The 15170-nt window shown below is 42.4% G+C and overlaps 1 protein-coding gene across 1 annotated transcript in view; it reads left to right on the top strand.

Annotated features, from left to right (window-relative positions):
* Nucleotides 1-4524: 4524 nt before the first annotated feature.
* Nucleotides 4525-15170, top strand: part of CLSPN (claspin) — a 37078-nt gene continuing 26432 nt past the window's right edge. Inside the window, exons 1-8 of the mRNA XM_010360406.2 lie at nucleotides 4525-4672; nucleotides 9272-9380; nucleotides 9884-10332; nucleotides 11271-11432; nucleotides 12117-12194; nucleotides 12532-12604; nucleotides 13394-13502; nucleotides 13696-14273. Of these exons, the coding sequence (XP_010358708.1) occupies nucleotides 4649-4672; nucleotides 9272-9380; nucleotides 9884-10332; nucleotides 11271-11432; nucleotides 12117-12194; nucleotides 12532-12604; nucleotides 13394-13502; nucleotides 13696-14273 (1582 nt within the window). The 5' untranslated portion in view covers nucleotides 4525-4648. The remainder of the gene's footprint in view (nucleotides 4673-9271; nucleotides 9381-9883; nucleotides 10333-11270; nucleotides 11433-12116; nucleotides 12195-12531; nucleotides 12605-13393; nucleotides 13503-13695; nucleotides 14274-15170) is intronic.

Here is a 15170-nt window from a genome sequence, read left to right as displayed (position 1 = left end):
CCGCCTCCCGGGTTTACGCCATTCTCCTGCCTCAGCCTCCCGAGTAGCTGGGACTACAGGCGCCCGCCACCACGCCCGGCTAGTTTTTTGTCTTTTTTAGTAGAGACGGGGTTTCACCAGGTTAGCCAGGATGGTCTCGATCTCCTGACCTCGTGATCCGCCCATCTCGGCCTCCCAAAGTGCTGGGATTACAGGCTTGAGCCACTGCGCCCGGCTCTTTTCTTTTTTTTGAAATAGAGTCTCACTCTCTCACCCAGACTGGAGTGCAGTGGCATGATCTGAGCTCGCTGCAACCTCCACCTCCTAAGTCCAACCAATTCTCCTGCCTCAGCCTCCCGAGTAGCTGGGATGATAGGTGCCTGCCACCACGCCCAGCTAATTTTTGTATTTTTAGTAGAGTCAGGGTTTCACCACATTGGCCAGGCTGGTCTCGAATTCCTGGCCTCAACTGATCTGACTGCCTCAGTCTCCCTAAATGCTGGGATTACAGGCATGAGCCACTGTGCCCAACCTCCAATAAAGAACACATTTCTGAGAAACTAAATTACTTACTTAAGTTCATGAAGCCCTCTATGGGACAGGTTCAGACTAATCCCCGTAAAGCGAGCACTCCAGATGTTTCCTTGGTTGCCACTTATCAACTTGATAAACAAGGATTGTTGGATGACTACAATAATGAAGGGACAGAGAGGTCAAGGTGATTCACAGGTTTCTGAACTGGTGAGTGGATTATGGTTCCATTCACCAAAATTGAGAATACAGGTTGCTAATTCTAAATACCAACTCACTTTATCTTGGCACAAGTTAATGTGTAAAATGTGTAAAATAAAAGGTTTCCTGGGGATGGGAGGAATGAGAAATTGTTGTTTAATGGGCATAGAGTTTCAGTTTTGCAAGATGAAAAGAATTCCAGGCCAGGCACGTTGGGTCACAGCTGTAATCCCAGCACTTTGGGAGGCCGAGGTGGGTGGATCACTTGAGGTAGGAGTGCGAGACCAGCCTGGCCAACATGGTGAAACCCCATCTCTCCTAAAAATACAAAAAAGTAGCCGAGCATGGTGGTGGGAGCCTGTAATCCCAGCTACTTGGGAGGCTGAGGCAGGATAATTGCTTGAACCCAGAAGGCAGAGGTTGCCGTGAGCCAAGATAGCACCACTGCACTCCAGCCTAGGCAATAAGAGCAAAACTCCATTTCAAAAAAAAAAAAGAAAAGAAAAAAAGAAAAGAAAAAGAAAGAAAAAAAGAAAAGAATTCTGAAGAACGGTTACATAACAATTTGAATGTACTTCTGAACTGCATACTTTAAAATGATTAAGGTGGTAAATTTTCTGTTATATATGTTTTACCACAATAAAAAATGAATAAAAGGTTTTCCTTTCCTAGCTTACCCCTGTCCACCCATTGTTCAAATTGGAGCTTTCTCTCTTCGCTTCTGTGATGAGTGAAGAGGTGCTCCCCAAAGATATTTTAAAATACTAATATAAGGAATGTTATTTCATTTATTCACTTTCAGAGGGAGCTCAAGTTGTCAAATTGTTGGCTGGGAGTGGTGGCTCACGCCTGTAATCCCAGCACTTTGGGAGGCCGTAGCGGGCGGATCATGAGGTCAGGAGATCGAGACCATCCTGGCGAACACGGTGAAACCCCATCTCTACTAAAAACACAAAAAATTAGCCGGGTGTGGTGGTGGGCGCTTGTGGTCCCAGCTACTAGGGAGGCTGAGGCAGAAGAATGGCGTGAACCTGGGAGGCGAAGCTTGCAGTGAGCTGAGATTGTGCCACTGCCCTCCAGCCGGGGCGACAGGGTGAGACTCTGTCTCAAAAAAAAAGGTTGTCAAGTTGTCAAGTGAATGAATTAATTAGTTCAACAAATATTCATCAGTTTTCCTACCTTGAACCTGGGATGTTCTAAGCCCTTTGTTCTCAAAGTGTGGTCTCCAGATCAGCGACACCAGCATCACCAGGGAATTTGTTAAGAAATATACATTCCTGTGGGACATGGTGGTTCATGCCCATAATCCCAGCACTTTGCGAGGCTGAGACGTGCAGATTGCTTGAGTCCAAGAGTCTGAGAACAGCTTGGGCAACATGGTAACAACCCTTCTCTACAAAATAAAAAATTAGCTGGGCATGGTGGTGCACACCTATAGTCCCAGCCACTTGGGAGGCTGAGGTGGAAGCGCTGCTTGAGCCTGGGAGGTTGAGGCTGCAATGAGCTGTGATCATTCCACTGCACTCAGGGAGGAAAAAAGGAAAGAAAGAAGTATACATTCCTGGACCCCACTTCAGATATACTGAATCAGAAACTTTGGCACTAGGACCCAACAATCGCTGTTTTTACCAGCCTTTCAGATTATTCTGATGCATGCTCAAGTTTAAGAAAGATAATTCTAGGTTGCAATGATACAGAGGCAAAGAAAACAAAGTGCCTGTCCTCTTGGAATAATAACAAAGAGATATAAATAAAATTTCAGGCAAAGGGAAGTGTTATCAGGGAAAGCAGCACAGGAGAAGGAGGGAGAACACAGAGGATGCTCAGGCAGGGTCTCTCTGAGGGGTATGAGCTCTGAAGTCACCTCGAGTCTGAAAATTGGCTCCACCAGTTTCTAGCCTTTTCAAAGTTTGGTTTTCTCATCTTCTAAGAAAGAGATAATGATATTACCTACAAGTTTACTCTGAAGATTAAATAAGATAACATTTATAAAATCCTTGCAACTGTTTCTGTCACTGAGTAAGGCTTCAACGAACGTTAGCCCTCCACATATGATGGGGAGTGCCACAGATGTATATTTGGGAGTCATTGATTTAGAAATTAATAGCAAAGTGGATGAAAAGGTGGATAAACCAAGACACAAAAAGAGAAGAGGATGGATGATGGGCTGTTTTTGGTGGCAGGGGCAGAAGTGGGTTGAGAGATGGTGGGGAGGTAAAGAAATGAAGATGTGGAAAGGAAGCTTTTTTCTGAACCCAGCCAAAGCTGGAAACTTGGAAGAGGAGGCCAGTGGATTGGGTGACGAACCAACCATTTGGTATGCCTGTGACTGAGGAGGTTCTCAGGATGCAGGACTTTCAGTGCTAAAACTAGGAAAGTCCTGGGCAAGCTGGGCTGGCAGTGGATATGACCATGGAGGGTGAAGTGAGCAATAAATATTCTGACCTTTCTTTCCTGGTGGTCTCTCATCTCCTTACAGTCACTTTATAAAGTGCCTTTACAGGGGCCTGACCCAACCAGAAGCCAGAGGGCAAGGGAGCTGGGATAATACAGTCTAGAGAGGTCAGCCTTGCCTTGACACAAAACAGGGTAAAGGAAGGACAGAGAATTGACATGGAGGGGCAAAATATAATGGCCAGCACAGTGGCAAAAGTGGGATTAGAATTGTTTGGGATAGGCCAGGTGCGGTGGCTCACGCCTGTAATCCTAGTACTTTGGGAGGCTGAGACGGGCGAATCACGAGGTCTGGAGTTCGAGATCAGCCTGGCCAACACGGTGAAACCTCATCTCTACCAAAGATACAAAATAGCTGGGTATGGTGGCACACGCCTGTAATTCCAGCTACTCAGGAGGCTGAGGCAGGAGAATCGCTTGAACCCAGGAGGTGGAGGTTGCAGTGAGCCAATATCAGGTCATTGCACTTTAGTTTTTAAAGACTAAAGGTCTTTAAAAAATAAAAGTGGGCCAGGCGCGGTGACTCACGCCTGTAATCCCAGCACTTTGGGAGGCCGAGGCGGGCGGATCATTTGAGGTCAGGAGTTCGAAACCAGCCTGGCCAACATGGTGAAACCCTGTCTCTACTAAAAATACAAAAATTAGTCAGGCATTGGTGGTGGGTGCCTGTAATCCTAGCTACTTGGGAGGCTGAGGCACGAGAATCGCTTGAACCCGGGAGGGGGAGGTTGCAGTGAGCTGAGATCGCGCCATTGCATTCCATCCTGGCTAACAGAGGGAGGCTCCGTCTCAAAAAAAAAAAAAGTGTGTGTGTATACATATATATGTGTGTGTGTGTGTATATATGTGTGTGCATATGTATGTGTGTACATATATGTGTGTGTATATGTGTGAGCGTGTATATATATGTGTGTGTGTGTGTGTGTGTATATATATATATATTCAGTGGTAAGTGTCGTGTACAAAAGGCAGACAGGATCTAGCTGCTCCAGAAATGAAGTCAGTGGAGAAAATCCCCACGGGGACCTTGGAATCCCTTTAAAAAGGTTCAGGTACAGGACACTCCCAGGTGCCCAGGAACCGTTTCCCAGCTCACTTCCCCCAGAGGACTCACCCCTCCGATCGCACTTCCTGCTTTGGCAAGTGTCAATGGTCAAACACCACTGCTCGCCTGGTACCTACTGCTCGCCCCAGTGTACTTCCAGCTCCCGGAGGCTCCGCTTCCAGCAGCTGCGACCCAGCCCGGGTTATATGAGGTTGGGCGGCCGGAGGCGCTGCGTGATTGGTGGGTCGGAACGGGGCGGGGACTCGCTGGAAAGTCCCCTCTGGATTGGTGCAAACCATCGGGGTGGGACCTCTACTCTGGCTGGGCGGGAAAGCTCGAACTGCGCTGCCGGGCTGGAGACGGCGGGAGCCGCTGCTCTCCGGCTGAGGGAACCAGAGACAGCTCGGTCCCTAACGGAGCGCCGGGGAGGCAGGCGTCATGACGGGCGAGGTGGGTTCTGAGGTGAGTTTATGCACACGCCCCCCACCGGGGCTGCGAAGGCCCGGCACCGAGGGGTTAGGTGGGGCCGGGGTAGACCCCGCTGACCCGGGGAGCCCGGGCGGGAGGACTGCGGCTCCCGGCGTTCACCGCGTCGGCTCCCGCAGCCTCGAGACTCGGTCGGGATGGGTTCCGACCGGGCGTCCCGTCCCGCCGCCGGGCTTCCCGCGCTTCGGGCTCCGTGGCCGGGGAGCTCCAGGTCTCTGCGGCGCGCGCTGCCGGCAGCCCAGCCCCTCCTCAGCCGGTTCCTGCCGCCAGCCCTCCCCTTTGGCGCGTTTCCTGTCGCGGAAGCTCCTCCCCTCAGGGTGCCCTGAAAGCCAGGAGGCTCTGGCCGAACCGGGCCGCAGGGGTGCGGGGCGGGATTCTCCGCAAATAGAGGACGAGGGTATTAGGGAGTTCCACGTTGGGCCTGGGAGGGGCCCTGGAGGTCATCGCGCGGAGGCCCTTTGCGTTTTCCTACGGGGCCCCGAGTGGGACGTCACCGTTGGGGCGCCTGGCTGGTGGCTCGCAGCTCCCTGGCGAAATTGGGCATAGAAAACAGATGTTTCCAGACCTGTGTCCTTTCTGGGGCCGGATTCGGGCAAGGCACTCTCGCCTTAGGAGCAAAATTTAAAGGGGCGCCAAAACACTCATTAATCAAACTCATATTTTAATGCAATTTTTTTTAAACCGAAATTAATGCAAAAAATTTTTATGATTTGATATTGAACAAAATATCAGACGTTTAAACAGAGACAAGATCTGACCAGTCATTTGCACGACCTTGCCTCACTCACCTCACCCTAATCCCGTCCCTGGTTCCAATAAACTTTATTTACAAAAGCGGGTGTATTATTTACCTCATGAGCCATAGATTATTGATTTAATTTTTTAAAAAATATTGCATTAATATGTTATTTATTTTGATTACTGAATTTTTTGAGACCTCACCCCACCCTGTTCCTGGCCCTGCACTTTTTTTTTTTTTTTTTTTTTTTTTTTTTTTTTTTTTTTTTTTTTTTTTTTTTTTGAGGCGGAGTCTCGCTCTGTCGCCCGGACTGGAGTGCAGTGGCCAGATCTCAGCTCACTGCAAGCTCCGCCTCCCGGGTTTCCGCCATTCTCCTGCCTCAGCCTCCCGAGTAGCTGGGACTACAGGCGCCCGCCACCTCGCCCGGCTAGTTTTTGTATTTTTAGTAGAGACGGGGTTTCACCGTGTTAGCCAGGATGGTCTCGATCTCCTGACCTCGTAATCCGCCCGTCTCGGCCTCCCAAAGTGCTGGGATTACAGGCTTGAGCCACCGCGCCCGGCCTGGCCCTGCACTTTGACGTTGCTGCAAATTGCCTAGAAGAGAATCATCATTCAAAACAGCCCTATTCCTTGAGCTGTCTGGTTACCTAAATTCGATTTCCGCATTCACAAACAGAAGTAATAATTTCACTGCTTTGGATTGTTGAGAGGATCGTCAGTGCATACATATTAATTCTCAGCAATCCCAGCACTTTGGGAGGCCAAGGCCAGCAGATTGCTTGAGCTCAAGATTTTGAAACCAGCCAGCCTGTTTTCTAACATGGCAAAACCCCGCCTCTACAAAAAAAAATACAAAAATTAGCCGGGCGTCGCCCGTAGTCCCAGCCGCTCAGTAGGCTGAGGTGAGAGGATCCTTTGGGCCTGGAGGTCAAGCCTGCAGTGAGCCATGATCCTGCCACTGCACTCTAGCCTGGGTGACAGAGTGAGATGCTGTATCAAAAAAAAAAAAATTGTGCCAAGCATCCAAATCAATTTTATATATATATATATATTTTTTTTTTTTTTTTTCCGAGATGGAGTCTCGCTCTGTTGCCCAGGCTGGAGTGCGGGGCGCAATCTCGGCTCACTGCAACCTCTGTCTCCCGGGTTCAAGTGATTCTCCTGCCTCGGCCTCCTGAGCAGCCGGGACTACAGGCACACACCACCATGCCCAGCTAATTTTTGTATTTTTAGTAGAGACGGGGTTTCACCATATTGGCCAGGCTGGTCTCAAACTCCTGACCTCGTGATCCACCTGCCTCGGCCTCCCAAAGTGCTGGGATTACAGGCATGAGCCACCATGCCTGGCCAATTTAATGATTTTTTGAGAAACCACTCGGGTGAGACCTTGCATCCTGTTACATTACTGATGTTCATATTTCTCCCTTTATTAATAAGTGTATTCAGAGCCCTGAGAACTCCAAGGAGGTAGACTTGGCATCTAGGATTAGCTTGGTCACTAACTGATCAAGTCACCTAACACACCCCTCCTCCTTAGGTTTTTATTTGCGACTTTTTAAACTGTCTTATTTAGAAATTTTCAAACCTATACAACCGTAGAAAGGATGGTATAATGAACCCATCACCTTACTTCAACTACAGTTTGAATATGTCTCGTCTGAAATGCTTGGGACGAGAAGGGTTTTGAATTTCAGATTCATTTTGGGTTTTGGAATATTTGCATACACTTAATGAGATGTCTTGGGGGAGGGACCCAAGTCTAAACATGAAATTCAGTTATATTTCATATATACCTTACACACATAGTCTGAAGGTAATTTTATACAGCATTTTAAAATAATTCCGTGCATGAAGCAAAGGTTTTATTGCAGCTCATCATATGAGGTCAGGTGTGGAATTTTCATCTAGTGAAATTTCAATTAGCATCATGTCAGTGCTAAAATATTTTGGATTTGGGAGCATTTCAGGTTCACATTAAAGATGTTCAACCTGTATTATCAAATCATGATCAATCTTGTTTCATTTATACCGCTACCCATTTTTCCTCTCACAGGATTATTTGGAGGAAAATCCCAGATATCATATTATTTGAACCACAAATATTTTAGTGTGCCTATCTAACAGACAAGGGCTTTCCAAAAAAAGATAACTACAATATTATTACCACACCTAAGAAGGATCTAGTCAGTGTTCAGATTTCTTTGACTCATAGATATTTCATTTATTTTTATATGTCACTTTAGCATAATTATTTACATTTTTTTGAATCATCAGAAGTTGGCATATTGCAATTGTTTATATTATATATGTGTATATATACATATATGTATGTATTTTAAGATATACATACATATATAAAACATACTTATATGTGTGTGTATACACATATATATGTATTTTAAGATATACATACATATATAAAGCATACATTTATGTATATAGAAATATACAGGGCCAGGTGTGGTGGCTTACGCCTGTAATTCCAGCATTTTGGGAGGCTGAGGCAGGCGGATCACCTGAGGTCAGGAGTTCGAGACCAGCCTGGCTAACATGGTGAAACCCCGTTTCTACTAAAAATACAAAAAATTAGCCGGGCATGGTGGCATGCACCTGTAATCCCAGCTACTCGGGAGGCTGAGGCAGGAGAATCGCTTGAACCCAGGAGGCGGAGGTTGTAGGGAGCCAAGATCATGCCATTGCACTCCAGCTTGGACAACAAGAGCAAAACTCCGTCTCAAAAAAAAAAAAAAGACAAAGAAATATAGCATATAGAAATATACATACATGTATAAATATATGGAAATATACATACATACACACATATATTCATTCACTTACGTATTAACTAACTTTATAGGTTTCTCTCCCTCTGTTTTTTTTTTTCTTTGCAATATATTGCAAAGGCCAGGCGCAGTCACTCATACCTGTAATCCCAGCACTTTGAGAGGCCAAGGTGGGTGGATCACCTGAGGTCAGGAATTTGCAACCAGCCTGGCCAGCATGGAGAAAACTTGTCTCTATTAAAATACAAAAAATTAGCTGGGCTTGGTGGTGTGCGCCTGTAATCCCAGCTACTTAGGAGGAGAATCGCTTGAACCCAGGAGGCAGAGGTTGCAGTGAGCAGAGATTGCGCCGCTGCACTCCAGCCTGGGTGACAGAGCAAGATCCTATCTCAAAAAAAGAAAGAAAGAAAGAAACCACCCAGTTTGACTTGTGGAGTTTCCCACATCTAGGTTGCATCTCTGTGGTATTATTCAACATGTTTCCCTATTCACTCTATTTCCTGTAACTTGGTAGTTAGATCTAGAGACTTGATAGGATTCAAATTTGATTGTTCTGTCAGGAATACTTTATAGCTAGTATTGAGTACTTCTATTAGGCAGCACATAATGTCTGGTGTTTCTCTTTTGGTGATGTTAGCAGCCATTAATGATAATTGCCGAGGTCTTATTTAATTGAGGGTTGATAAAATTGTGATAATCTAATTCTATCATTTGTTAATTCATTAGGATATTTCTCTAAATAGAAACTTCCCCTCATCAATCATGGGATATATGGGGAACAGTTCACACAGAAAAGGCATAATAAATGCTTGATTCTTTTCATTTTTTAACCATTACTAAAGGAGTTGGTTCTGTTAGCATCCTTCAAAGGTGAAAAACAAACTTTTGTTTGTTTGTTGTCCAGTAATTCTAAATGTCATCCCTTCAAGGAACCATTGTATTTGGTTCTTTCCTTAGTTCAGGTTGATGATCCCATGATGATTTCTGTGTCATTATGTACTTGGAGCTTTTGGTCACTTGCTGGTTAATACAAAGTATATTGTCATTTTCTAGGTTCACCTGGAAATCAATGATCCAAAAGTCATTTCACAAGAGGAAGCAGATAGTCCTTCAGATAGTGGACAGGGCAGCTGTGAAACAATTGGACCCTTGAGTGAAGGAGGTTTGTAATAGTAATTTTATTTTTAGGAATAGTATGCAGGAGCCTCAGTTGTAAGTAGATTGGATTAATTTCATTATTCTCTTGATTTATTCCATTAATGCCCCATCCTTATTGTTTGTTTTACTATAAAAGCAAAATAACAGTGCTTGTACCTTTTTGAAACGATGTTATATTGTTGAATGTCTAATAGCTACCACATTGCCTGGTTAATTGCATCCATCCTATAATAAAAGGAATTTTAACACCTGCCAGTGGATTAGAACAACTTCACACATTGTAAATATACATAAAATTACATTTCCCAGTAAGAGACATTTTTCCCAGGGAAAATGTTTTTCAAAATGTATTTTTAGATTTGCTTTGCTACAATCAGTTCTTAATAGTAGTCACATAATTTCACAATGTAATATATCACGTGTATAACTGAATATATTTTTGAGGAGTAGTGGGACTAGGAGGAAGATCAAATGATGGTATAATTAAAAGAAAATTGTTTCTTCCAGATTCAGATGAAGAGATATTTGTAAGTAAGAAGTTGAAAAACAGGAAGGTTCTACAAGACAGTGATTCCGAAACAGAGGACACAAATGCCTCTCCAGAGAAAACTACCTATGACAGTGCCGAGGAGGAAAATAAAGAGAATTTTTATGCTGGGAAAAATACAAAAATCAAAAGGATTTACAAAACTCTGGCAGACAGTGATGAAAGTTACATGGAGAAGTCTTTGTATCAGGAAAATCTCGAAGCGCAAGTGAAACCTTGCTTAGAGCCGAGTCTTCAGTCTGGAAACTCTACAGACTTTACCACTGACAGAAAGAGTTCCAAAAAGCACACAAATGATAAAGAAGGAACTTCAGGAAAAGCAAAAGTAAAATCGAAAAGAAGACTTGAGAAAGAGGAGAGAAAAATGGAAAAAATTAGACAGCTGAAAAAGAAGGAAACAAAAAACCAGGTACATTTTAAAGAATAATTTGCTATTGCTTGGGTAGGTTAACATTTTAGAAAAGGTTGCTGTTAGTACTTGAGGTTGTCTCTGCTCTCCAAATATTGCTTTGAATTGACTATTTTGTGTTAAGAATAATAGGGTATGTTATTTAAAACTAACGGGTCTTGGCCAGGTGCAGTGGTGCATATCTCTAATCCCAGCACTTTGGGAGGCTGAGGCCAGAGGGTCACTTAAGCCCAGGAGTTCAAGACCAGCCTAGGCAACAGAGTGAGATCCCGTCTCTACAAAAAAGTTAAAAATTAGTTGGGTGTGGTGGCCGTAGTCCCAGCTGTAGTCCCAGCTACTTGGGAGGGTGAGGTGGGAGAATCACTTGAGCCCAGGAGGTCGAGGTTGCAATAAGCTGTAATTGTACCACTGCATTCCAGCGTGGATGACAGAGTGAGACCCTGTCTCAAAAAACAAAACAAAACAAAACAAAAAAATAAAACTTATTGGTCTTATTCTATTTTGGGTATGCAGAGGACATTTCCAAATAAATGGGTTTCTTATTTTCTTTATGAGCACATGGAGTAATCCTTTGCTGTCTCTGAGCTGATGAAAATTAATGGAAAGAAGGCTTTTTAATGCATCTGTCAGTCAGAAGTCTTGTTTGCTAACTAGAAAAACTATCCTCAAATTTATAAACTAGCTGCTTAACAAGTATTTGACTTTTCAAAAAAAATTTACTGTTTATTAAGTTAGTTTTAGACAGTTGCATAAAATCACAACTTGGACTTCAAAGGATAAGTGTGAGTTAGGAACCAGTGAGAATGTTGTAGATTTTATATGCTTGTCTGTTGATGAAACATGGGCTTTTTCTGGCCTGATCCAAATTATTATATGATGTTGTGAAATACTGGATTTTTAAATGATTGGATTATGCTTTTTGTTTATGTATTATCTAGGAAGATGATGTAGAACAGCCATTTAATGACAGTGGCTGTCTTATTATGGATAAAGACCTTTTTGAAACTGGGTTGGAGGATGAAAATAACTCTCCATTGGAAGATGAAGAGTCAATAGAATCAATAAGAGCAGCTGTAAAAAACAAAGTAAAAAAGCACAAGGCAAGTAAAACATGATTGCAATAAGAGTTAACCAACCGCCTCTGACCTTTGCTATATTTTTAATTTACTGTTGGAACCTTAATTTTTTCTTTTTTTAACTGAAGAAAAACGTGTCAATTGACTTAAGTTTTCAGCTGTTAATTTTGGAGACTTGCAGTACAAGTGATAGACGTGCTAACTTATTTGGAAACTAGTTCTTTGTTATTACCCTTTTAGGAATGCTGAAAAAAAAGACTTAAGATACTTGGCGGTGTAGTAAGATGCAGGTAAATAATAGGGAAGAGATGTAAATTTTGCAATCCTATAGCCTTTGAGAAATGAACCCTATAGGGTTTCAGGAAGGGTATCAAAGAGAGGCATCAGTCAAAACATTGTTGTCCCGAGTATTTGGAAGCATAATTTTTCTTCCTAAGATTTTTTTTAGCTTCCTGCGAGTTATTATCCCTCTTTAGGGAAAGATGTAAGCAGAGGTAAAAGAAATAAGGGTCCAAACTCCATTTGAGGTATCTAATTTGTTTTCTAAGCATAATAGGATGCTGTGTGTTTAATAATTTCTATTCGATGATTATTGATTTATTAATGTAGCATGATGTGGTGTTGGATGACAAAAGTAGACTTCAACTAAATCATCCTCTTATTTGAATTTTGTTTTTGTCCTAATAATCAACATGCCATTTCTTTTAGAAAAAAGAACCATCTTTGGAGAGTGGGGTCTATTCATTTGAGGAAGAAAGTGAGTTATCAAAAGGAACCACGAGGAAGGTGAGGTAGAGCCCTGTATATTAGTCACATTGATCTCTTTACACAGGAGTTTATGGATTGCTTAGGGATAAATATTTTATTTTGTCTATCATATTTTTCTGTTACCCATCATATTGCTTTGTACATAGTAGGAACAAAATATGGATTGGATTGAACGAATTCTCTGAGACTTGAATGAATTCTCTAAGACTTTAAATGAATTCCTTGAGTTTATACTGCATTTGGCTTACTATTTCCTTTCCTCTTTTCTTGGAGAGAGCAAACTCTTGAGGGATGAATATCTATCTTTCTGGATATTCATATAATTAATGTAGTCTCACTTTTTGTTTTCTTTAAGGAAAGAAAGGCAGCCAAATTAAGTAAAGAAGCATTAAAACAACTGCATAGTGAGACTCAGCGCCTTATTCGAGGTAATGCAACCCAGTAAACTTTGAGGCAAAATCACAATATTTCTTGGTAAGCTCAACTTGGATGTTGAGGACTTTTATTTTTTTAACACTTCTAATGTGAACTCAGGTTATAATATCAAGTTTAGAATTGATCTTGGTGAAAGGCCATTGTTCTAAAGCCCTTGGAACATTTGTATAAACTGAAGAAATTTTCAGAACTGTAATGCAAGTAGGGAGGAAATTTAATGGTTGTCTGTGGACCGATTGTGTTAGGATTCTTTGGAGAGGTAGTAGTCCCTCCTATTTGCAGTTTTGGTTACCCGTGGTCAGCCATGGTCCATGGAATTAAAAAAAAAATCCCTTTGTCCAGTGTATCACACTGTATATGTTACCTGCCTGTTAGTCAGTTAGTAGCCCTCTCAGTTATCAGATGAAAAAAACACTGCATGGTTTAGTACTATCTGCAGTTTCAGGCATCCACTGCAGGTCTTGGAATGTATCCCTGTGGATAAGCAGGGACTACTGTATATAAATTTTTAGGCCCTACAGAGATTCTGATTCAGTAGGTTTGAAATGGGATCCAAGAATCTGTATTTCTAAAAAACTTCCTGGATCATTTTGATTTCACATCTAGGTTTAAAAGCCACTGGTCTTCAGGAAACTCTTCTGTACTTAGCTCCTCTGCCTTTGTTAAAGGGGAGTTTTCTATTTCTAGTGATGGCGTAGGTTATTATGTTTGGTTAACTGAACATGAAGCGACATTTCAGAATATACAGTATATATATTTGCTTGTTTTATTCTGTTTTATAGAGTCTGCACTTAACCTTCCATATCATATGCCTGAGAATAAAACCATTCACGATTTCTTCAAACGTAAACCCCGGCCCACTTGCCAGGGAAATGCCATGGCACTATTGAAGTAAGAACACTCTTATTATTATATTAAATTATTATTATTATTTTCATGAACATTTAGTTTTGTAGCAAACACCTGGCATAAAAAGTTCAGATTTCTCACTCCCCTAAAACTGATTTAACTGATATATACTAAGGGATGAGAATGTTTCACATTTAGGATAATTTTCAACTCCAGCTCATTTTCTCTTCTCTAGGTCATCTAAATATCAGTCAAGCCATCACAAAGAAATCACAGACACTGCAAACACTACTGAAATGAACAGTTATCACCATAGTAAAGGTTCTGGGCAGACAACGGGTGCAGAAAATGAAGTGGAAATTAATGCACTCCCTGTGGTTTCAAAGGAAACCCAGATCATTACTGGATTAGATGAGTCTTCCAGGAAGGATTTGGTAAAAAATGAAGAGCTAGAAATTCAGGGGAAACAGAAGCAGAGTGACATTAGACCTTCACCTGGGGACAGCTCGGTGGTGCAACAGGAATCCAACTTCCTTGGGAATAATCACAGTGAGGAATGTCATGTTGGAGGGCTTGTAGCATTTGAACCTCATGCCCTGGAGGGTGAAGACCCCCAAAATGCAGAAGAAACAGATGAGAAAGTGGAAGAGCCTGGGCAGCAAAATAAATCATCAGCAGTTGTGCCACCTGAAAGAGTGAGAAGGTTTACTCTGGATAGACTTAAGCAACTGGGAGTAGATGTTTCCATTAAACCACGGCTAGGTGCTGATGAAGATTCCTTTGTGATACTTGATGAACCTGAAACCAACAGAGGTAATCCTTTAAATTGTGGGAGTCTCCTTGGAGTGATTATCCTGGTAGCTTTTGATTATTGACCACTGTCGAGGACAGAGAACATAGGAGAAACCAATAACCACATGTGATCTTATCCTGCAGTTGTTCCAGATATGGGCAGAGTCCCTTTTAGAGAAATTTGGCAGGGTATCAGAGTGATCTAAGCCATGTTTACAATGGAAGTCTGTTGGCCAGGTGTAGTGGCTAATGCCTGTAATCCCAGTACTTTGGGAGGCCGAGGCGGGCAGATCACGAGGTCAGGAGTTTGAGACCAGCCTGGCCAAAATAGTGAAACCTGTCTGTACTAAAAATACAAAAATTAGCCCGGCATGGTGGCATGCATCTGTAGTCCTAGCTACTTGGGAGGCTGGGGCAGGAGAATTACTTGAACCCGGGAGACAGAGGTTGCAGTGAGCCGAGACTGCACCACTGCACTCCAACCTGGGTGACAGAGCGAGACTCTGTCTCAAAAAAAAAAAAAAGCTTGTTGATAGTTAATATAAAAAAGAGGTACATTGCTATTGTGTTATGGTATTTAGGAATTTATTATTTCTGCCTTTCCAATCTGAAATTAAGTTTTTTCTATAATCCTGAGTCAAATCTTAAGACATTGATGAAAACATCGTTTAGTTTTTTACTGCTAAAGAGAAACATTTTGGTTCACTTAAATTATCTGTGAAACTGAATTTCTTTTGTTTTCACTCATTCAACAAATATTAAAGTATCTACTATGAGTAAGTTGCTATGGGGCATACCAAGATAAATCTGATATTTAAGGTATACTTAAGATGCTTTTACTCTATTGGGGGAGATAAGAAGTATGCAAATAACAAGTACAAAGGAGAAAATGGTAAATGATGTCTTTGATAATGAATA

The sequence above is a fragment of the Rhinopithecus roxellana genome, chromosome 12, assembly GCF_007565055.1.
Source record: "Rhinopithecus roxellana isolate Shanxi Qingling chromosome 12, ASM756505v1, whole genome shotgun sequence".
In the NCBI taxonomy this organism is placed as follows: domain Eukaryota; kingdom Metazoa; phylum Chordata; class Mammalia; order Primates; family Cercopithecidae; genus Rhinopithecus; species Rhinopithecus roxellana.
The sequence above is the reverse complement of the archived record's forward strand: the minus strand, read 5'-3'. Positions and strand labels throughout refer to the sequence as shown.